The sequence below is a fragment of the Alosa sapidissima genome, chromosome 7 (genome assembly GCF_018492685.1).
Source record: "Alosa sapidissima isolate fAloSap1 chromosome 7, fAloSap1.pri, whole genome shotgun sequence".
NCBI lineage: Eukaryota > Metazoa > Chordata > Actinopteri > Clupeiformes > Clupeidae > Alosa > Alosa sapidissima.
In genome coordinates, this window is record NC_055963.1 from 30,420,052 (window position 1) to 30,444,116 (window position 24,065).

At 41.8% G+C, this 24,065-nt stretch overlaps 1 protein-coding gene and 1 long non-coding RNA gene across 2 annotated transcripts; one reads left to right on the top strand and one right to left on the bottom strand.

Annotated features, from left to right (window-relative positions):
* Positions 1-252: 252 nt before the first annotated feature.
* col9a3 (collagen, type IX, alpha 3) lies at positions 253-24,037 on the top strand. The gene is made up of 32 exons (XM_042097240.1): positions 253-582; positions 1,544-1,612; positions 2,994-3,029; positions 3,243-3,314; positions 3,637-3,690; positions 6,677-6,712; positions 7,252-7,275; positions 7,447-7,500; positions 8,722-8,775; positions 9,080-9,121; positions 9,472-9,528; positions 9,640-9,693; positions 10,687-10,740; positions 11,188-11,241; positions 11,760-11,813; positions 11,977-12,030; positions 12,127-12,180; positions 12,320-12,373; positions 12,487-12,540; positions 12,743-12,787; positions 13,459-13,512; positions 13,740-13,793; positions 17,427-17,480; positions 17,923-17,994; positions 20,072-20,107; positions 20,280-20,324; positions 20,462-20,494; positions 21,363-21,509; positions 21,847-21,901; positions 22,011-22,193; positions 22,399-22,476; positions 22,688-24,037. Exons 1-32 carry the CDS (start codon positions 517-519, stop codon positions 22,870-22,872), a joined length of 2,037 nt encoding a protein of 678 aa, XP_041953174.1. The 5' UTR covers positions 253-516; the 3' UTR covers positions 22,873-24,037.
* Positions 21,471-22,104, bottom strand: LOC121713030. Its single transcript, XR_006032721.1, has 3 exons — positions 21,964-22,104; positions 21,827-21,881; positions 21,471-21,603 (listed from the first exon to the last, which is right to left on the bottom strand). It is a non-coding gene; the product is annotated as an uncharacterized LOC121713030 (long non-coding RNA).
* Positions 24,038-24,065: the final 28 nt, after the last annotated feature.

Genomic DNA, 24,065 nt, shown 5'->3' on the forward strand with positions numbered 1-24,065 from the left:
CCCTGCATCTGCTATGTGTTTTGGTTTATAATGCGGCAAGTTGCTATCCAAGGTAAACAGCCAGACTTTTGTTATGGTAGTTCTGGAGCTAATGTATTAATTTATGCGTTAATATATTTGGGGGTTCTGAGAGTTCCAGCACTCCCAATCGTCTCTGGTTTCACCCATCCTATTCGTTAGTCGGCTGTGACCAACATCCCCTGTCCTCGAGCGCGTCCTACTTTTCACTGGTCTGTGCAGTCCTACACCCTCCGCCTGACTTCCCACCTCAGTTCCTTTCCCCATCCTCACCCACCCCCATTCTCCCATCGACCAGGTAGTGCCCGACTGAGTTCAGCCCCTTCGGCTGGAGGCTCGGGTTTATCTGGAATCAACGTGAATCTCATTCAGGAGCCGCACGCCGTGAAGAGAAGGAGCGGTCCCGTCACAAAAAGCCGGGGGGGACAGACTGCGACTAGGACAGGGAACGGGCCGACTTTTTCACCATAAATCGGAGCTGAGGGGAGGACGGGAGCCATGGCTATGTTCTCAGCTCTGGGACTGCTTTTATTATGCCAGCTTTTTACATCATCCCTTGCCCAGGTGGGTGACGGCCTTTCGAGCCCACAGTACTACTGTTCAGCGACAGATAGAGCATAGCTGATTGATATGTCTGACATGGTTTTTCGAATTACGCAGAAGTAGCGCACGTATTTCGAGTTCTTGTTAACAGGCGCGCGTTGCAATAATTCATAATGCATTGCTCTGTGTCATCTTCAAAGTTTCGGAGACCTCAAGAGGATTATCTGATCATATTTGCCTATTTAACGAGTATTACGTTTGATAGTAATGGTACTCCTATGTATGATTGAGAATTATGTGCGTTTGGTTTATCTCAATGTAATGTTTCTTTGCCATAGGCTAATTTCGTTTTTATTCTGGTGTTTTCTTGATTTGTGAAAGTGCAAACGGATTTAAGGAATGTTATGCGCAGGAGATTTTTGGCCTCCCTACAATGACACTATTGTTCCCTCAACCTTCCGCCAGGAATGTGCAGGGAAACACCAAAGCGATACCAATTTTAACGAAATTCCATTAAGCCTTTCCAAAGTTCATATACATAACAAGTAAAAAGGACTTCATGGTATAAAACTTTTTTTAGCAACAATTGTGTACGTTTGGTGCGTGCGTAATTTGGCAACCTTTGGCATCACAGCTTGGGGTTTCCTTTTAAAACTGTCGAAAGTATCTTTATATTTACACCTGTGCTGTCACCAAACATGTTATTTGTACATAAACAATTTAGTGTATCATTGATTTCAATACACAGTGGACTCTGCTTTGGTTATTTTATGTATTTTGGCAATTCTACAGCATTAAATTCGGCAAACAGCACATTTTTGCACACATTTTAGAATGTGCTCATGGAGTTTGCTGTTTTGGAAATAAGAAATCTATCAACTGTCTTAGCTGCTATTAATAATAAATCATTTAAATTATTATGACATTTTTTTTAAATGAGAATTTGCCATTCAATTGTATTTTTTGATATTTTGTTTTTCAGAGACCTGGACCTCGAGGGCCAGGAGGACCCCCAGGGCCTCCAGGAGCCCCAGGGAAAGATGGCATAGACGTGAGTGGCCAGTGGGAGCCTTTTACAGGGTTGGGGAGAGAGTTTTAGAACAGTCTGCCGTTGTCTGTGATGCCCCCTGTGGAAACATCTCAGAAGTCAATCAGCACTAGATAGGAAATTTACTTTATTAAATGCACCCACACCCCCTGAGAGAGAGGGAGAGAAAATGATTATCTTGATCAGATGGTTGCCAACATCCTTGGTTACTAATTAAATATAATTTATTTATGTTTAGCTTATTACATTAAAAGCTGAGCACCAACATCAGATGAAAATTAATTCTAATCTGAAATGTCCAGTTACTAAGCGGAGAGTTACAGGCAGTTAGACACAATTATTTCTCTGGTGTCGGTGATCTGGTCAAATGGACTGCAGTAGGTCCAATTTTATCCAGTCCAGTGCTCCTCCTTTCTCAGAACTTAGAATGCTCCACCCCTACCCCCACCTGAGGCCCCATGGCAACCTCATCAAAGACTAACTGTTGATTGGTGCAAGAGGTGAATCGAATCACTATAGTTGTATTACTGGTTTTAGGATGGAAAAAAAAGTCAAAACATCCAAAGAGGTGTGAGAATTACAGTTAATTTGGTTATGTTAACTAGTGCTAAACTGATTATCACATATCCTTGTTTGCTTTTGTCAAAGGGGTATCATACTACAGAGTTGCAGAACGCCAAATATTCTACTTCTTTCAATAAGACTAGTGTGTCCAAAATTGGAGACCTACTGGGGAATCCATAAAGAAAACACAGTTGGTGTTGCTCCAGCAAATTAAAACCATTTCACCCAAATGTGAATGCTTGGACTCACAGAGGGCTCATTCATGCAGTCCTGAAAGCCAAAAGGGGGCCTTCTTAAATTTCTACCCCCACCTTCCCTACCTCTCCTCCTCTCCTCGCTCCCGTCCCTCATCTCCTGTCCCAGCCCCTGCTCAGCACTGCAGGTTGGCTGTGGCACTGTTTGCTTTCTTCTACAGCCTGCCTTTTTCAGAGAACTTTAGAACACAAACCCCTCCACCTTGTGTGTCCAAGCCCTCTTCAGGGCTGTGCATTATTAGCAATATACCACACAGGTGTGTTAGTGAATGTATATAATTCCTTTCCATTGTACCTATTGTATCATCCTGGCCAGATTTAATTTGGTTTTCATTTATACATGAGGTGATTTTTAGGATACCAGGTGGCCTTTTGTCTGAGGCCACTCTAGTTGTCGGGGAGGGATGCATATAGAGTAGGAAAAGTAGGCACTTACGCTCTCAAGATAGAACATAGAAAAATAACAAACTTCAAGACATCAAAGCATGAAAGAGATCTGTACTCTTGAGATTCTCAGATGGCATGTTTTAAAGCTACCTGTCTTTTCTTCTGTATTCTGATAACAGGGAAAACCTGGTCCAGCTGGGCTTGCTGGAAAGCCTGTGAGTATCCTCAGCTTAGTTTTTTGTTCTTAATACATTTTTCAAAGAAGAACATGTATTGCATTTTAGTGGAAGAGAGAACTACAGCATCTATTTATTTTCCTATTCAGACCAGGTGATGCAGTAATTATATACACACAATGCAAGTGTAATATCTTATTGCATATCCATTATAATATTAATTGAGCCCTTTCAATCTGGACTGTCTCCAAGGGGCCTAAAGGTCAACCTGGAAAGCCAGGGACAGCTGGAAGCCCCGGACTGCCTGGTCTGCCTGGAGTGGATGTAAGTGATCGTGAGAAACAGATTATGATGTGACAAACTCTGCATGACAGAAAGGGGGATCAGCCAAGAAATTAGAAAGAAAGGAACACACACACACACACACACACACACACACGCACACACAGACATACATATATGTGCACACAACAACTGTCATTTTACAGTGAAATCACAAGACCAGTCACATGCCCACTGTAACTACTGTATCAAGTAGCTGTTGTGATCTCGTTGTACCTTATGTGATTAGCTCTGCCATAGGCGTATATGTAGAGCATACTGTGAGTGTACTAATGTTCCAACTCATTCTGTTGAATGTTTGCAGGGATTGACCGGTTCTGATGGCCCTGCTGGCATAGATGGACCTCCTGGAGAAGTAGTAAGTTTCTCATTCTCATTACGTCTATCATTGATCCACTTTTGAAGCACTGTGGTTTATAATGCCTTGAAATGCAGTCTTTCTGCCATCTGCTGCCTGGAAGCTGTTTAACACGCACACGCACACGCACACGCACACACACACACACACCTCTTGGCATTAATGTCATATATATGAGTAATTACATACATACACACACGCACACACCATTTGCATGGTCCTACCCTTTCTCATATCACAACTTTATAAACCAGTCCAGTGTAGGCCATGACTGGCCTACTTATAAGAAGAGCAAATGTGTCTGTATTAACATCAGAAGCACAAATTCTCCCTCGTGTGCCTTAAGTGTAGGATTTTCTGGAGGTCCTCTGAAGGTTTGCTCCTCGAGTCGCACAGTAAGGCTGGATTGTTGAACACTTTTTGTCTGGCAGTTGTGTATTTCATCCAGTCTGTCAGGCTGGATTTGTCGAGCTTCTCTGGGCTCTTTGTATGGGAATGCTTTTAATGAGGAAGCGTGTGACTTTTTTTAGTCGGATTGATCTTGCACTGGAAACAGCGCTCCATAATCTTGTATGGAATGCTGAAGCTTCCCTGCATGAAGCTAAGCTTGAGCTGTGGAAGCCAAGGCAAGGCATCGCTTATGAGGAGTGTGGAAATATTATCCCATGAGGATGAGATGAGGGAAGCGATTTAGATGATAATGTATCTGTCTGCAAGGGAGGATAAGGGAACAGGTGGATTCCTTTACCTTGTTGACAGATATTATTCTAATCCTTTTGCTTTAGATTTTCACAACCATTCCAGTTCAACGCCTCACTTGTTAAATACAGTAATATCTCAGAAGAACAAACAACAGATTAACAGAACATTGTGGATATTTTTGCTGTTCCAATTTCAGGTCAGCAGGGTACAGACACCGTACAGGGGCTAAAAATCTCCTAGAGAGGGCCTGATTAGGGAATGGGTGTTTACACGCTCTCTTAATTAGATGGATTAAATTCTCCTAGCACAATTAAACTGAATCAGTTTGATACCTCTTGGCTGACATTCAGGCTCTTATAAGGTGGGTATTAAGGGCCAGGCCTACCCTGTGACACAGATGTTAAAGTGAAAAGTAGTTTGGTAGAGGCAGACACAACAAAAAAAGAGTTCTGGGAAAACACAGAAAACATGAAGTTGACATTTTGTAAAGCTATATGACTACTGCTGTAGGTGTGTGTGTGTCAGGGTTGTTTGTGTTTGTGTGTGTGCCTGCTGCTTGCTCATTCCTCAATTAACACTCCAGGGGCAGAGGTTGCCGTGGCACTTCTGTGTTATGTGCCTGAGAGGGTCTTTCTTCCTCTCACCACACAGCCACTCCAAACACAGCTGACAGCAGGGTAGGGGGTCTGGGGGGTGGGGAGGAGGCCAGGACTAGGGCCACCTTGGAAATACACCTCTTATCACAACCATTCTACTGTAGCTCATTCAATTGAAAGAGGCTACATAGCAAATAAAGTGTAAAATTGCTATTTCAGTTTTCATCAATGCTGAAAACTAGTGTTACTCAGGCAAGGCAGCTTTTATTATACAGACTGACAAATGGTCTAAAAGCACTTTAATGCATTTGTAAGAGGATTGCAAACCTATTCATGTATGATTATTTATCATATTGTTTGATATAATAGTCACAATAGTATACTTTTGCCATTTTACTATCGGTGGTGTATATTCCTCTGAAATACAACAGAGCAACTGTAGTCAATAGTAATATTAATGGTCCTTGAAAATTAATTAATGAATTAATTGTCCTTGAAATACTGTACTGCATAAAGTGCACTACAACACTGCACTGTTACACCGCAAAATACTCAGACAATAGTCACTGTTTCAGTCATTCAGTCTGTTGGTGCCTTTAATTAACCTTGAAGTTCATCAGTGTTGAGCGTGAACACATTTGCACGTTTGGCTTTATATTCTGCTATGCTTCAATGTGGACTATATGGACTCTAACTGTGTGGATCATGTAATATCCCTGTCTAACACATGTGCTTTTTATAGTGGATTTGCATGTATTTTAGCACTGTTCAGTGTGCGGTGACCCAGTATGCTTCTTCTAATGGTTCATGTCAGGTCACTGCAGCATTACGCACCATCATGGGTCATTTTCATCAAATGCGCAGCCAGTGAAAGGACGGGCAATCACAAAACCAGTGCATCACCAGCCAATGAAAAAATACACAAATCTGTGTATGACTCGGGATGCCTCAAAAAGATCAGTGTACTAAAGGAAACACTGTTGTGTTATTTGTGTGGTTTGGATGGCCATTGTATGGAGCCCAGGAGGTGTCATTGCAAGATATTTTTCCATATTGAGAGAATGTGCGCTCATTTCACTAAATTGTGGTCTCATTTTACTAGATTGTGCGCACAATTTAGTATATTGTGTGCATGATTTACTAAATTGTGCGCTTATTTTACAAAAATTAAAATGAGAGCACAATTTAGTAAAATAATAAAAATAATAATACATTTTATTTATAAAGCGCCTTTCAAAACACCCAAGGTTGCTTCACAAAAGGAATTTAAAAATACAGACAATTTACACCACACAACACAAAATAGCCAGATGCCAGACAGAGAGGCGTACTAGCACAGCGTTCCTGTAGGCACAGACATCAAGACATAGACAAAAAAAAATGAGCACACTATTTAGTAAAACATGTGCACAATTTAATATATTGATAGTACAGTTTAGTAAAATGAGCACACTATTTAGTAAAACGTGCGCACAATTTAGTAAAATGAGTGCACGTTTGCTGGATATTCACCAAAAAATATTTTGCAATGACCCCTCTAGGGTTCCGTACCATTGAAATCCTAATTCAATCCAAATTGAGGTTCATACAAAGAAATTGACTTAATGCAAATTCTTTGACAAATTCTACTCACTCTTGTGTACTGCACATTTTTCTAAACGGATTATTTGTATTTTTTGTTTTCTTAGGGGGAAGCCGGACCTCCAGGACCAGCTGGACCACCTGTAAGTAACCGCTCGTTTGGACCTTCAGTCAATTGTTGAATGCAGTGTTATCCCCTGCGCAATACTTCCCCAAACATTGCGGATGTAGGTTGTTGATGTTTAGGTCATCTCTATCAAAGCCACCTGACCTGACTCCTACCTGTATCTGTTGAGCTCCTCTAATGTCTCTCTCCACAATGAATTTTTCATTTTGGTCCATTTTCCAGGGCACACACTCAATATCATGGATGCATTCATTGTTATTCATTGTTATCACAGACTAACACCACATCAATGTTACGACAGCAGTTCTGTAACCAGCTTTGCTTTGAATGCTTATTGTAGATGCCTAATGCATTTTCAGATGCATTTTCAGCACTGTATATAATGATATCACTTGAGGGTAGAAAGAAGATCATGGGGTTGCTATCCAACCATAACACTATCAATATTCACTGTTACTGATGCTTTCGTATGAAGTTTATTGTATAAAACTCTTGCCAGTCTAGCTTATGTTCCCTTTAATGCTTTTCTCATGACCCTTTCCATGTCTTCCGTAGGGCAGGGGGAGACCAGGAGCCCCAGTGAGTATGCACTCCTCACTTCAATGCAGCAGAATGGCATTGCTGTGTTAGACAATGTGAGATTATGGAGTGAACAGGGATGGCTTTAATCGTGTCTGTGTCTGTGTGTGTGTCTGTGTGTGTGTGTCTGTGTGTGTGTGTGTGTTTCCATGTCTCAATTGAAATGTTTAGGGGCCACCAGGAGCTAATGGATTGCCAGGCGGAGTAGGACCTCAGGGGCCAGCAGTAAGTATCTGAGTTTTGACTTAAACAGCTCTGTGCTGTCTGGTGTTCTCTCCCATTTAAACTGGTTTCCATTCCATTCATTCTTTAGATATGTGATGGGCTTTATACAGTGACAGACAGAGTTGCACACAACCAATAGCTGGGCTGATCATGTCAGTTTTAAACAACACATACATGTTTTTTTTCTTTAAAATGACTAAACAACTACAAGAAAGATGTCTGCAGCTCAGAAATTGTTAAGTAAGGGTGTAATATACCGACTCAAGGTTAATTTTACCACTGGTTACACCACTTGAAAAGTCGAAAGTGAATTGCTAGCCAGGTTAGCTACTGTCATTATAATCAAACTCATCAAAACCCTATTTACTGTATTTTTCACCAGTGACCTTAGTTAAGAATAACAAGTGTAATTATAATTCCATAATGTAATTGACTACAAAACAATGCTGTTGGTTTCATTGTGGCGTTGGTGAGCTGTATGTACATCATTCATACTGTGCTCCAAACTAGTAGTGACACCCCAAAGCAAGTGTCTGTTGCAGAAGGGGGGGTTTCGGCTACCTGATTGAAGAGCAGTCATCCCTCCTCCATAAGAGATGGACACTGAACAATCACAGGAGCTTAAATATTCCATGAGTGCACTGGCATACAGTCATGGTTGTAAAGTGAGGGAGGGAAAGTCCCCCTCCGAGAGTCAGGGCTGATTAAATGGGGTCCTGAGTGACCGCTTAGCATGATTTCACTTGAAGCCCTTTCATCAAAAAGCAGAGGAGAGGAGTTCAAAGGTTTGATTTGGCGTGATTCCCCCTTCTACTCTTGTGAAGCGTAGGCGTGCATTCATTATTCATATCGGAATTAATTTTAATATAATTATGTGTAAATGTTTAATGTTTCACATATAAGGGCAATTTATTGATACCTGTTGTTTGTTATTGGAGTGGTGAAGCAGTATAAAAGTATTTTCATTGTCAATGATTTTTGAAATTGCAAGTGTAGAAAAAACGTGCAACATCAAGAAGGTATTATTTATCAATATTAGGCATGCCAATATAATTAGACTATAGCTAATACACAGTTGCGCATCACACACACACACACACACACACACACACACACACACACACACACACACACACACACACACACACATACATACATACACACACACTCATGTGGTGTGTTAAATAAGATTTTAAGACATTATTGTTTGTCTTCTTTTAGGGACCTGAAGGTCTGCCAGGACTTGCCGGCCCACCTGGGCTTGATGGACCCCCAGTAAGTTTCAGGCAGACGCCATTTTTCTGGTACCACAGCACTGAGCAACATGTATGAGGGTACACTATTTCCAGAAGACACATAGAGTGTTGTTATTTTAACAACGGTTTTATGATGACTTAATCCCAGTTTTTCTGCGTTATTAAAAACATGTCTGACTCCACTATGGTACTGCCATCTTGTGGATAAAGATCATTTCAATCCAGATGAAGTAAACCATGCTCAGTTTGGTGTGACCTAAAAGGCAATTTGGGGTAAACAGGCACTGTTCAATATTCCTCAATTAATAACATCTTGTTTTCAGGGTCTTCCAGGGGCTCTTCCCGATGGTAGCGGTGATCTTTTGGTGAGTTGTTTTGTATGATTATATCTGATTCAACTTCAAGATATACAAGTTGGTTGCTCCACATCACACTGGGAATGACGCATACCGTGGACACACAGAAATTGATAAAATACAGTAGATTAGTCTATACTAGTCCATATATTAACCTAATTAGTCTACTATATTAAGTCATTTTGGATAAAAAGTGTCTGCTAAATGAATAAATGTAAATGTAGATTACCTGAACCCTCATTTTGCATTGTTTGATTAATTTCCCTTCCTCCTCTCCTCTGTTCATACTCTCCTCCCTTCCTCCTCTCATCTCTTCCTCCTCTCCTCTGTCCACCGTCTCCTCTCTGTCCTCTCCTCAGTGCCCAGCTATTTGTCCCCATGGCCCATCTGGTCCTCCTGGAATGCCAGGGTTCAAGGTACCTCTCCACTCTCATACGCTCTCATCCTCATTACTGTCAGAACAGACACCAGTGATGAGTCCACTGTTATCAGTCGGATGAAGTGACCTTTCTGTTTGCTTCCTACAGGGCCACACTGGTCACAAGGGAGACAAGGGAGAGCTTGGAAAAGACGGGGAGAAGGTGAGATTGCCGAGGTTGGGAGATGAGTGAAATCACCAGGGGGATGTGAGAGACCTAAGGGACTATTCAGCTTTATGAGAAACTCCTCTAGCCCTGGATCTATGGACAGTCCCCCCCAGCCTGCAGTGTCCAGACTGTTTGTGCAAACAGCACATGAACCCAGTCAAAAGACATTTCAGCTCAGCAATATCTTTCACTTGGCACACGGGATATTGCCTCTCAATTTGTGGGAATTATATGTGACCCGTGGTGTGACCGCCGAACAGCAGTTGTATCTACAGCTCTGTGTCTCCCTAGACATCTTCCAGTGGAACACAAAGGATATAACCACTCTTCCTCACACACTGTTGTGTGCTGGTCATTTCAGGAGAATATAGCATTTAGAGAGGCACACCTCTGTGCCATGCCCCCTCTTTGACAAATGAAAGGGGAAGGGAAAGTGTGTTGAGGGTCCTAGAGCTGGACTCTATATTTTCTGGATACACTCACTCCATAATCTCACTGGACTCACCAACAACCTTGCTGTTTTCAAACACAATATTTGTCTTCTGTTCCAAAATAGAGGACACCCCCATTTGCCAAGAGATGAATGATTTTTATTCAAAATGTCTAAATATTTTTGTCCTAGTCAGGTCACTTTTAAGACAAATTGCTTTTGGTGAGGAAGGCACATAATCTTAGATAGCCTAATGTTCATTAGCACATCATAGGTTGTGTGTATATCGATGTGTATACCGGAATACATTCATAGTGCTATATCAAAACAATGGACCCTTATTGATTTATTATTTTACCATGTAAATATCTCATCTACACAAAGTAATACAGACTTCACATTTTAGAGTAAATGTATGCTCACATTAATTTCATTCAGTGCCTCCATCTTTGTCAAGATTTTGTGGCACCAGAGGATTTCACATTAAGTACCATGATCTTTCTCGCCATTCACTTTCTTTTTTTTAACAATGCTCGTCATCACCTCTCTCCTCACAGGGTGATCCCGGCCCTCCTGGTCCTCCAGGTATTCCAGGCACAGTGGGTCTCCAGGTATGCTTTTTTCTCTCTCTCTCTTTCTCTCTCCTCTCTCTCCTTCTCTTTACTTCTCTCTCACACTTTCTCCTTCCCTTCATTGTCCTCTTGCTCTTCAATGACAATAAATGCCAGAGCTGCCCTTCAGCCAGAGTGCTGTTATTCTCTGTAGAGCCTGTCTAGACGGCACAATCCACAGGTGTTCTTAGCTCGGATGCAATGCGCCATGCACTCACCTACGCACAGTGAGTGGAATGACAGGACCGTCGTGGGCAGGCCTGTTGAGAACACTTTCGGTGGCCTGTATCATTATCTTCAGACATGGCTTTTTAATGGCTCTGTGTTCTGCTCAGAAAAATCCAGACGGATCAATCTGTGGGCTTTTTGCCATGAGTTGGTATTGGATGGTGATGATGGTTTTGCTTTTTGTGATAAAGCTCAAAATCTAACGTCTTGTCTTTTCAGGGTCCAAGAGGTCTGAGGGGACTGCAAGGCCCGGTGGGGGCTGTTGGAGACAGGGTGAGTTCAGATCCACAATATGGCTCCTCATAATTTGCCACAATATAACATTCCAGTGATCTCTTTAAACGTTTAAGTATAAGTATATATACTCTTTTGATCCCGTAAGGGAAATTTTGGTCTCTGCATTTATCCCAATCCGTGAATTAGTGAAACACACTCAACACACAGTGAGCACACAGTGAGGTGAAGCACACAGTAATCCCGGTGTAGTGAGGTGCCTGCAACAAGAGCGGCGCAGTGAGGGGTGAGGTGCCTTGCTCAAGGGCACTTCAGCCGTGCCTACTGGTCGGGGTTTGAACCGGCAACCCTCCGGTTACAAGTCCGAAGCGCTAACCAGTAGGCCACGGCTGCCCCCCAATATGGCGTTTGACCGCCATATTTCCATATATGCTATGATAGCTATGCTAAAAATGTAAATGTCAGTGTTAAGGTCAAACTTGTAGTGTATCTTTTGAACGGGATGTGTCATGTTGACGCTAGGGTTGAACTGTGTATGTGCCTTGCTTTTTTCATAGGGATATCCTGGCTTCAGAGGCAAGCCTGGCCCTCCTGGAGTCATCGGGAAAACAGTAAGTGTTTGCTTGTGTTTGCTATTTGTGGTTGTTTTCTTTATTTTACACAATGGGTATTAATGGCTCACAGTGGGTAATATTGACATTGCATCAAGTTTTGTGAAGGTTTTGCTTACTCTCAGCAATAAAAAGCAGTGGGTCTGTCATTTGATGATTCCAGGGAGATGCCGGTGAGAGAGGGCCAGAGGGTTTCAAAGGACCAAAAGGAGAGATTGTAAGCATATGAAATGGGTTATTTGAGTCCAATTGCATTTATGTCATTTTGTTTAAGCATAACCTGCAAACATCCTTTTCTTGTTCCCCTTTTCAGGGTAAAATCGGGCCTAAGGGAGTCCCAGGGCCAGCAGGACCCAAGGGGGAGCCCGTAAGAACCTCCAAACCTTTCAGTTACTTAAAGCATAAGCAAACATACAAACAAACAAACAGTACGCCATTTCCTGTCCACAGAGAATAAGGACTTTTCCTTTGCTCAACCCCACTCCCCCCACCTTCTCTTTCTACAGGGCATTCCCGGCAGAGACGGCAAGGACGGCACACAGGGATTAGATGGAGAGAAGGTAAGCTGTGCATTTTTCCGCCTTGATGGAGATGCAGTTCAAATCCTCTGTTGTCTTTCCCAGTGGAGTCTGGTTGATATAACAATCACAGTGCTTCTTCTGTGCGTTGCCAGGGAGATGCTGGAAGACCTGGGGTGCCTGGTGAGAAAGGCCCCAACGGCCTGCCTGTAAGTATACCTAACTGTATTTTTACCACAACCCCCCTCCAAAAAACAAATCATTTAAGGTTGATGGTTAGAGGTATTCTTTCCAGTGGAAAACACTGATGTGACATGGACAAAAATCCTATGTATCTCTTCTGTTGACATCTTTAAGGATGTCTCTGTATGTCTTTGTATGTATGTGACGTATTGTCATTCTATATTACAGGGTTTACAAGGAAGGGCTGGAGCAAAGGGAGCCAAAGGAGGAGTTGTGAGTTATAATCATTTGATCAATGTTATTTGGTCATGTATGGATAATCACTGTCAATGAGTGCACAGAAACCAGAGAAGCCATGACATTTGTGATAGTCGCCACAGAACCATTCTTAATAGAAAAATACTAAAAATATGTGTGATCTTGCTCTTACTGAGAGAAACCTTTGAATGTTTCTTAGCAAATAACAAGCTGGAAATAATTGTATAAAAGTCAAATTTATGCTATTGCCTATTCTATATTCAATTAGCATGGCAATGTAATGACAATTGGCATCATGCTCAGAGATGCTTTTGTCCCACGGCTGCTTCAGATGATATACAGTAGTGTGAGTGAAAATTCATGTTTGAGGTAAATGATAAGTAAGAATTCAGTCAGGAGCATAGAGTAGGAGATATTGTCACAGTGCCAGTGAAACATCACAATCAGATATGACCAAAACTTAACGTGAAATGTAACACATTTCATACACCACAATATGGCCACAAAAATGATGTGCAAAGCATTGACACTAGCCTGCTGACGCTGCTGCAACATGGAGACGGATCTGACGGAAATGTCCTAATAGCGAGAAGAATAAATAAGTGGTTGTGGGACTAAAATATCACTAGTCGTGTAGATGCGGATGTGGCTGCTGTGTCTAACCCCATCCTCTTCCCTCGTGGCAGGGGGACTCTGGAGAGATGGGAGAAGCGGGACCCTCTGGAGAGCCAGGTATTCCTGTATGTATCTGATGCTGTAGGCGGTGTGGGTTTTAATATATGCGAATGGCTCATTTGTAATGATCTCTTGTCATAATTGGATTTGCAATGTGTACCCTCTTTCTAAAAGCCTGTAATTCATTAAACTCTGAATTATAAAACTACCCAGAAACAATGTGATTCACCAAGCCACAAGCATAATATGTTTCCTATCTGTTAGTATATTGATACGCTAATTTTTCCCACAGGGTGATATTGGAATTCCAGGAGAGAGGGGAGAGGCTGGACCCAGAGGTGTGGCAGTAAGTATGCACAGAAGCCAAACACTCAGCCACAACATCCACAGTAACCTGAGGCTTCAGCTCCAAAAACATGCCACCATAGCGTCATTATGGAAATTTGAAGTCCAGGAAGCTTTCACTAATATAAACTGCTCTCTTTAAACCTTTGAAGTGTGCACAATAGTTTGTGCCGTGTTTCCACAAGAGTGTAATCAGTGTCATGAAATTGTATAATTCAAACAGTATTCTGAGAGGTCATCAGGTTGTTTTTGTCTGGGCTGGCAGGGCTAGGGGTCACATATAGGCATATACAAGTTTGAGTTGTATGGTGTGGGCACACTGACTAAAGAAATACAGTAGAGTTTATAGTATAAGTATTTATTATACGGCTCTTCACAATGCAAGTAGAATGCTCCATTGACTTGAATGGGATTTCCGAAAGTTCTAGCGGTCATTATTTCTTGGGAAAGGACCTCTGAAAACAAGAATGACCGCTGTCAATGGCAACGGAGTTTGCGCTTGGAATTTCATTCAAAAGTGAAAGCAGACGGTTGATCAGCTGTGTTCTAAAGAATGTTTGATTCAAGTTCAGCGTGTGTTGCGAACTATTTGTTTCTCAGCAGAAGCCACGACGAAACGGTAACAAATAAGTGTAAAGAGACATATCATGGAGTTTATTTTTTCGTTTTGGCAAGTAGCCTTATAATAAGCGGGATAATGTATAGAACGCCGGTCATTATGGGAAAATAAGTCCCTTCAGGGCGAAACAAGACCCCTCCGCTGGCGCGTCGGGGTCCTGTTCGCCCTGTCGGGACACACTCAGCACACAGTGAACACACAGTAAGGTGAAGCTCACACTAATCCCGACGCAGTGAGCTGCCTGCTACAGTGGCCCTCAGGGAGCAGTGAGGGGTTAGGTGCCTTGCTCAAAGGCACTTCAGCTGTTTCTGCTGGTCAGGGTTCGAACCGGCAACCCTCCAGTTACAAGTCCGAATCGCTAACCAGTAGGCCACGGCTGCCCAGAGAGGGAGTCAAAACCTAGGCGTCTTTTTTAGAAATATAGGTTATACTTATACTTACTAAATGGCAGTAGCACAGTTATCTTTGAGTGCAGTTGTATATATACAGAGTGAGTCTATTGAAAATGTTAATTTGTTCTTTGGGTATCTGCTTTCTGCTTTTTAATTCAGTGCTATAAAGGCACCTATCTAATCTACCATTATTATTCAGTGCTATAAAGGCACCCATCTACTCTACCATTGTTATTTACGGACACGTTTATGATGTGTCATCATATGGCTGAGATCTTCAAGCCTCCCTTGAGTATTTTCAACCTATTGGATTATGCTCTTGGATGAAATTGGGCTACTCAACTGAAAGTCTGACCATTAGTCAATGTGTAAACAGTGCAAAAAGAGTAAGATCGACCATAAGAACATGATACATTCTTCACAGAGAATCATGAATTTTCAACATTTCTCATGCATCACTTAAGTGACTCTATCTTAGATTTTCACAATAGCATAGAAAAATAATTCAACAATAAAGATCCAATAGGATGCAAATACTGCTGCACAGTGTGAGTAAGAGTGTGCCTTGCTTGCACTGTGCAGTTTACTGCACACAGCAGTTACAAGTCAACAAGGATTCAATATTTAGCAGGCCAGGAAGTGCATAATTGAACTGAACACTTCTTATATCTATGGTGAGACCATAACCCTGTTTTCAAAATGCTGCACAAATGTAACAATATCCTTAAATCCGAATCAGCTTTATTGGCCAGGTTTGTGTATACAAACAAGGAATTTGACTCTGGTTGCTCTTTGCTCTCAAAGTACACAATAATCACTTTACATATAAGAATAAAAACAGAAAGGACAGTAAGAGTCAGAAATATTTAATATACACAAATACTGTTAAAAATATACAATATACAATAACACTACAATAAAAATATAAAATAAAATATGAACATTTTCAGCTATGGATTTTCTCCATTCCTTTATGATGGCAAAAGTTTCATGTTCTCATGTTTAAATTACATTTCCAGCAATCTATCATCTTTTACACTTAAAGGGATATTCCACCATTTGGGGAATTACACTCATTTTCCACCTCCCCTTGAGTTAAACAATTGAGTTTTACCTTTCCCCAGTTCATTCAGCTGTTCTCTGAGTCTGACAGTAACACTTTTAGCTTCAGCTCATTGATACAGATTAGACCATTAGCTTATAGGAGAGATGCTAACGGTCTAATCTGATTCAATGAGCAGGAGCTAAAAGTGCTACTGTCAGACTCAGAGAACGGCTGGATGGTAAAACTCAATTGTTTAACTCGAGGGGAGGTGGAAAATGAGTGTATTTCCCCAAATGTTGGAGTATCGCTTTAAGTGCAAAAACGTAGTAGGAGGGTAGTGCAAAAAACTTAAACCCGAAGTAAACCCGACTCAAATGAAAGTAAAATAGATAATTAAATATTGGAATTCTTTGCGCTACTGTATCAATATAATTGCATTCATAAAATATTGCGATAATGAACAGGATTTTCTCCACCACCACTACAATGATGACGTGAGTTTCAGTGGTGATCTGTGTTTCTATGTTTAAAGATGAGCTTGAGTGTGTGAAAGTTATTTTTCTGTTCATTGACATTTTTCCATGTCACTGAATTAATTTTCAGGCCTTTTTTTATCAAATATGTTCAATTCAATACAAAATGACTGTGACTTGCACTCATCTACAAGTCTTAATCATTCTTCTTTGTCTCTACCATCATAACCGACAAAAGAATAGTGTGTGCTGTTGCGAGATGAGACAGGATTAATCTATGATTAGTTTGGTGTCACCATAAATAAAGGACTATTGGAACTCAGCCCATCCAGAGAGACAATTAGTCTTGATTAGCTTCATAAAAAACTACTCTTTGTGATCAGTCATAAGATGGGTAAGAACTTAAATTGTTGCCTAGCAACACATGAACATGATGACATTCTTAGGAGTGCTTAGTGCTGTCCCCTAGCACATTCATGCATGCATGCGCGCGCGCACGCACACACACAACACACACACGCACACTTGTGTATACACATAGGGAGAGAACTGAGGAGGCAGTCAGATGAAGATAAAACACTTCCGAGGCTGCTGTTCGCACAGTGACAACCAGCAGCGAGGCCGCTGCTGCCTCGTGTTGACATTTTCAGACAGAGCTTCCATCAGTCTATGCACCCTTATCTCATTTCAGCACTAGGCTTTCATTATCATAAGTAACTAAGCCATGCCACATGCAACATTCTGATGATGGGACCTTGCTGGGTAATAAAATCACCTGGCATACGAAAGGCTGTTCTTTTATTAGACTCGCCGCGTCACATGGACCAGTAAATTATAGTGGTTAAGCAAAGCTGTTATGAGCGAGCTGTTGGGTGTGAGGATACATCCACATGGAGACAGTCAAAGAGCCACTTTTGATAATTTGTCTTTCATCCTGCCAGCCCATTTGTGAAAGCCGGAATGATGAAAAGAGAATTAGCTGGCAGCAGAGAGAGAAAAGTCAGATGCCTGGAAGGGTGGCGTGAGTTAATGAGGGAAAGTGGTTGATGTCTTCTCCTGTCCGTCCATGATTAGACCTCATAGATACGCCTCATCTGTCTTGCAGGGTGGCCTTGGACCAGTGGGAAATGCAGGACCTGAAGGATCAAAAGGCTACCAGGTAAAGTCAATCAGCTGTGACACATAACCACCATTCGGCTACCAGGTAAAGTCAATCAGCTAGCATGCCACACCCCACCGTCCTGTTTAATACTACCAGGTAGTTAATCAGCTGTGACACGTCCCACCACACTGTCTAATACTATGACGTGTGTTGGTGGGTAAGTCAGGTGTCCTCTTGTGGTAGTGTTCAAATGATAAAACTGCAATGCAATAAAACCACACTAGCAGAATTAATTTGAAGGCTGCAGCTTATTACCTCTATGGTCACTTCTCGTCACTTTCTCATGACCTAACACGTTACCTTACTTGTGACTACTTATTCCTCTTAATCTTGGATGGAACATAAAGCTCCAACTAGCTGCCTCCAACTTGCACTAACCTCATATAGCTGAGTTTTTTTTCTCTTTGTATTACTCTATAAAATGACATTTAATTCACAGGGTGTTAAAGGAGCTCTTGGAGACCCTGGCCTTCCAGGGCCAACAGGAATCAGAGGAGGATTTGGTGAGCGGGTGAGTTGCCAACTGTGTTGGATCTGTGATGAGTCATCATAACTTACACTACCGTTCAAAAGTTTGGGGTCACTTAGAAATTTCCATTTCACTCCATTATAGACAGAATACCAGCTGAGATCAGTTGCATTGTTTGTTTGTTTTTTAAATCAGGGCAGCAGTTTTCAAATTACATTATGTGCTTACATAATTGCAAAAGGGTTCTCCAATGTTTTCTCAGTTAGCCTTTTAAAATGATTAGTAAACAGAATGTGCCTTTAGAACATTGGATGAATGGTTGCTGCTCATGGACAATGTAGATATTGCAATAAAGATCAGCCAATTCGTTCTGCAACAGTCATTTCCAACATTAATGATGAAAACAAGGACTTCTAAGGATTTCTAAGTGACCCCAAACTTTTGAATGGCAGTGTATAAATATATATGTCACACAATATATATGACACACACACACACACATATATATATATATATATATATATATATATATATATATATATATATATATATATGTGTGTGTGTGTGTGCATGTATGTATGTATACACACACATAAACACATGTATACAGTATGTATTGCACTATAGCAGTACATCAGCAGTACAGCAGTTTAGTTATCATGAGCGTAAGAATGTAGGTTTGAATGCTTCATACTTAACAACTAGCCATGTCATGGCCAGCCAGACAACCAAAAATGCTTCACATGTGAAGAATCAACAGTGAACTGGCACACAGTAAATAATTGATAGATTTTTATTATAAGATAGACACATTTTGTTTATATCCTGCTAATATCCAAGCTTCTGTCTAAAGACCATAGCACTTGTTTTGAAAATGATAAATTGTAATGAAGAGAAGCGTTACATTAAAACGATGAAAATGATGACATATTGTTCTGACACATATGTGTTAGTATCACTGACATGTCAGAGAGAAGTATACTTGTATACACATTTCACGATGTTCAATTCAGTGGGTATGCTAATAGATTCATTATCCACACAGGCACTAATTACTGTTGTGCCAATCAACCACTGTGCTGAGAACCAACCTTTAATGTGTCTCCACTCATCTTACTAGTCAATTACTGTAGCTTCCCTCCCAAAGCACTTTACAGGACTGTGAAAGGACATTTGTGAAATCATCATCAGATATTTAATTGGCCACATTTTAGAAGCAACATACATTTGATTGCATACAGCTGTGTGTTTAGAAGTATAGTCTTGGAAACAAAATATTCTATAAGAAAAAAGCAGTTTTCCCTGCCCACATACAAAAAGGTCAAAATAATCAAAGACAACAATACAATCTCAAACAGATAAGAAGTCTTGATCTTAATCAGGAAAATGAAACACTACAGCCATACAGTGTGTAATGTCTGCATCCTGAATATTATAAATGCTGTAGTACTTCAGATTTTGTAGAATATGAGCTGCACAACAAATGTTTGTCTTCACTGAGCTCTGTGGTATTCGGGTTGTGTGCCAATTATTTATTTATTTATTTTTTTTAAATCAAACACATTGCTATGGAAATGTGCCTGTCTTCTTATAACAAAACCCTCGCAATCGTGCACTGAGTGTCTGATACTTGATATAGAGAACAGGACAGAATGGGGAAAAAAGATAACATTCAACCACATAAATAACTACTCCAGATATACCCACACTCAGACAAACATGGCAGCTCAACCAGAGATCCAAGACACAATGGCAGTGATAACATATCACACGTAGAGAGTGTAGAATAGACACAAAATAAAAAGACAAGCGCCTCATCTTCCTTCCCCTCTCCCTCCCCTCCCCTCCCTCCCTCCAGTCGTGTACCCTGAGTTGTTTTCATAAAGCGCTCGGAGGAGAGGTAGCCTTCTCTCAACAAAGCCTCCTCCTGTTCAGGGAGCTGGGGCACGAACAAAGCCCACCTTTATACGGCCTGCTTCAGGGCTCCAGGGCCGCCGTGCTCCCCTCTCTACATACACACGGCACACAACCGGCCCGACCACCACCACCAGGAGCAGCCGCATGTCTGGCTCAAATGTGTTCACTATTTATTCTCTCTCCCTCTCTCTAACACCTAAAGGGTCCTGTTGGAGCATCTGGCCCTAAAGGAGACATGGTGAGGAGTTTATATATATATATTTTTGGTTTTGTGATTGACCTCTGTCTGACCTTAAAGTGAACTTTCTGTGAAGTTAGTTTGTATGAACCAGGGATGGTTCATCAACCCTCTGGTCTAAAGGATTCACACACTTTGTATGAACTCTGTGAAATCTGTTTTCCTGTTTCAGGGTGTGGCCGGAAGTGATGGTTTGCCGGGAGAAAATGGCGAGCCTGTAAGTTAGACATTTGTTTGCTCTCATCAACTGAAATTTTGGATTTTAGACTTGGCTAATGTTATTAGTTAAAGGCAATGAATGGTCTAACCCAAGAGCATATGGTGCACTAAAGCTTTAATTTCTCACTATTTCAGGGTCCATTTGGCCCGGTTGGACAAAAAGGAGAGGTGAGTTTTTCACTCACATACATATCTCTCTCTGTCACACACACACACTTTTCATGTCAAGCACCTCAGTCTCAAAAACACACCGATGTGGTCTCTCCTTGTACACAGTACACCTACAGCAAACACAGCAGCCCTATTTAATGGAATATTAAATTACCCTCAAACGTGTGGATATTTAACAAGCTCCCAGTCTCTTGCCTTCTCTCTTCAAGACCCTACTTTGGGAAGTCATTCACTGAGATTCCAGGGCACATTCCAGGTTTAACTGGATTAAATTATCCTAATGGATTGCTTCTTTAGCTTTCTTAACACAATTTCATCAGGGCCCGTCAGGGGAACGAAGCGAGAGAGAAGAGAGGACGGGGGGATGTGGGGAATCATGCAATATGGCAGCGAAGCCTTCTGCTCAATTAGTGTAATTACAGCGAGCTCTCTGATGTGTCTTGCTCGCTTCTTTGCTCTGTCTCGCACTGTTATTGTTCACCTAATTATTCTGTGAGAAGTGCTGCACGCGGCCACCCACTCCTGTGCCGAGGAGCCGCAGAGCGACTCGCTCATGGGCTTCCTGTGTAGAAGAAGCTTCCCGCTTCTTCTACACTGCCAAACAAGTTACTCTCCTGTGGAGCTTCAGTATGAGAGGGCCCAATAAAGCAGCTGCTGCTCTGACGCTTGGCAATGTGTCCGAGATAACATTACGTCCAGGAAAAGAACAATGAACCCCCAAAAGAGTCACATTTCATATTTCACATATATTCACACATTTCATGTTACACATATTCACTTGTATTCTGGTCTGCTTTGAGTGGGTCTGAAGGAGGGATCTGAGGTTTTTGTAGTTTGTGATGTTGTGGTGCCGTCTGATTGGCAGTCTGGGAAGCGCGGTGAGCTGGGGCCGAAGGGCGTGACTGGACCCCAGGGGGAGATGGGAGCCAGAGGACCCCCAGGAAAGACTGGCCTGATGGGACTGCAGGGAGAGCAGGGTCTGACCGGCATTGCTGGAAAGTCAGGCGTGCCCGTGAGTTATCCAATCTCAACCAGCATCATTCTGTGTCAATCCATCTTTTTTTATCTGCTCACTGTGTAGATGTTTGCATTGTGCAGCTGAAGAACTGAAATTATCGCAATTCATGTTAATTTTATAAAATTACCAGGTATGTCAAAATATTGGTTATAGAAATGGATACCTTGTTCTTATTATTAACCATACCCTTGCCAATCACACACACACACATAGTTCTAACTATGTCTTAAGAAGATAGACAAGACTTGGAGGAAAGATAGATAGCCATAAACTCCTTCTTTAAGACTATAGAGCAAACTCATTCCTTTTACCTCATGTCCTCCTCTTCCAGGGAAAGCTGGCTAGTGAGCAGCACATCAGAGAGCTCTGTGGATCAATGATTGATGGTGAGAACCCTGCATTGTTGTCCAGCAGCTGTAAAACTCTGTCTGTTTAAACAACAGCTCACCTCCTCACACCGACTGATTGTTTGGTTCTGCTCTCTTTCTCTCTCAGATCAGATTGCGCAGTTGGCTGCCAACCTGAGGAGGCCACTTGCTCCAGGAGCAGTGGGCCGCCCCGGCCCAGCTGGCCTCCCAGGGAAGACAGGAGAGGTTGGATCTGTAGGACACCCAGGAGCCCGTGGACCCCCAGGATACAGAGGCCTTCCCGGAGAGCTGGGCGACCCTGGCCCCAGAGGTGACCTAAAATATGGATCCAAAGCAAAACAGGCCTAAAGACTAACCAAAAAAACTCACATGTATTCAGTGTAGCTACATGCTACTGATACTAATTAAACAATCAAAGCAAAACACATTCCTGGGATCCATAATATTCATGTTGTGGTGATTTTCAGGCTTAGTCAGTATTGCTTGGTAACTTTGACCTATGTGACATTCAACAGGTGATGTTGGAGAGCAAGGAGACAAGGGAACAATTGGCAAGGCAGTTGATGGGCCACCTGGTGACCAAGGAGAGGAAGGTTTGTCAATGCCCTGTGTCTTTGCATGACGAGCACCAATGTAAAAGGCTACCTAACCTAGAAATCATAGAAAAATATTGTTTATAGGGACCAGATAGGGACAGCAATTAATACATTATCACAGCAGCTGTTCAGTTTAACTGAGGCAATGTAGCGAGTATTTTGTTTTGGATGGGCATTTATGAACTTATCCTTTGTGCCTTGTGTTTAGGTTTGCCAGGAGTGAATGGAATTGTTAAAGATGGCCGCGATGGCGCCCCTGGAGACCCGGGAGAGCCAGGAGAACCAGGCCGAACGGGCCGCACCGGACACCAGGGCCCATCCGGCATCTGTGACACGTCCGCCTGCCATGGGGCATCCGTGGCCGGGAAGAGCCACAATCCCAAGAACCATTAGACAAATACTCGACCTCATCCCTCCCTCACCCCACCCCAGCCTGGAGACGGCCTATCCCCCCGGTTGGGAGTGGAGAAAGCTGAGTGAGCAAGATCGAGAAGAAAGACAAGAGGTCACTGCGAATTTTTTTATGATTTTTTTTTTTTTAGCCAAACAGGAACAATAAAAGAGGAGATGAGAGAAATTATTTTTAGAATGTATTTTTTAAAAAAGAGTGGGAGAAGATCATGGAAGAGCAAACATCATGGCAGTTGGAAAGAACAGGCCTGGAAAAGTGAGACTTGAAATGGAGACACCATCGAAGAATAGGACAAAAAAGATAGTCCATCACATCAGCGGGGCGAGAGTCCATCAGCTATGCTCTGAGTGACAGCACAAGTTTACTCCACACAGAAAAGACAACTCTGCAAAATGGAGAAGTGGTTACTAACCATTCCAATCCCATCACCGTGTATATGTATGTGTAAAAAAAGCAAAACCTGAAAAAATATTACTTTATTCCCTTCATCTTATTATGCCCCGTCCATCTGAAGCTCCTTTGGAACTTCATAGCTGTGATTGTTGGCAGACTAACTCTTCACCAAGGTGCTATGAAAGTAAACACGTGCTTCAAAGGTTTTTTCACTTCAACCAGAAGAGTTTACCTCAAAGCATGGGCAAATACACAGAAACTGGTCAAACATAAGAGTGACAATGTACAACACGTACATTAATGAGCCCTGCTTTGTGTAAAAACATGAAGAAATAAGTGTTCAGATATTTTGTATATTACTGCACCCACCATATTTTTCATTGAGTTAGTTTAGTTTTTTAATGAAACAAAACTAAAGTGTTTTTTTTTTGTTGTCATTGTTGTGTTTTTGTTTTCTTTGAAACATGTTGGAACAAACAACCCCCCTTTCAAAATGGTTCCAAAATAAAACAAGGAAGTGTCTTTGCAGACGCTTCAGAATCTGTAAGTACTGTAAGTCATTGGCGAATCGTGGGCTTTTTCACTTTTTCTGGCAATTTTCACCATCTCCACTATGTACTGGTGCTGTAACTATTAAATATACATGATTTTAAATACTATTTATTATTTGTGGGTGACTTGTATGTACAGTAAGACGCTATAGCACCATGTTGTAAGAAATATTGAATAAAGCCACTTTTCAGTAAAACAGTACTCTCCTCAAGTAATCAAGTCTATCGGC

Excerpts from the sequence above, each read along its gene's own strand:
- col9a3 (XM_042097240.1), top strand. The coding sequence starts at position 517 with ATGGCTATGTTCTCAGCTCTGGGACTGCTTTTATTATGCCAGCTTTTT. Across the intron at positions 583-1,543 it reads TTACATCATCCCTTGCCCAG|AGACCTGGACCTCGAGGGCC; the intron begins GTGGGTGACGGC and ends TTTGTTTTTCAG. Across the intron at positions 9,529-9,639 it reads CTGGAATGCCAGGGTTCAAG|GGCCACACTGGTCACAAGGG; the intron begins GTACCTCTCCAC and ends TGCTTCCTACAG.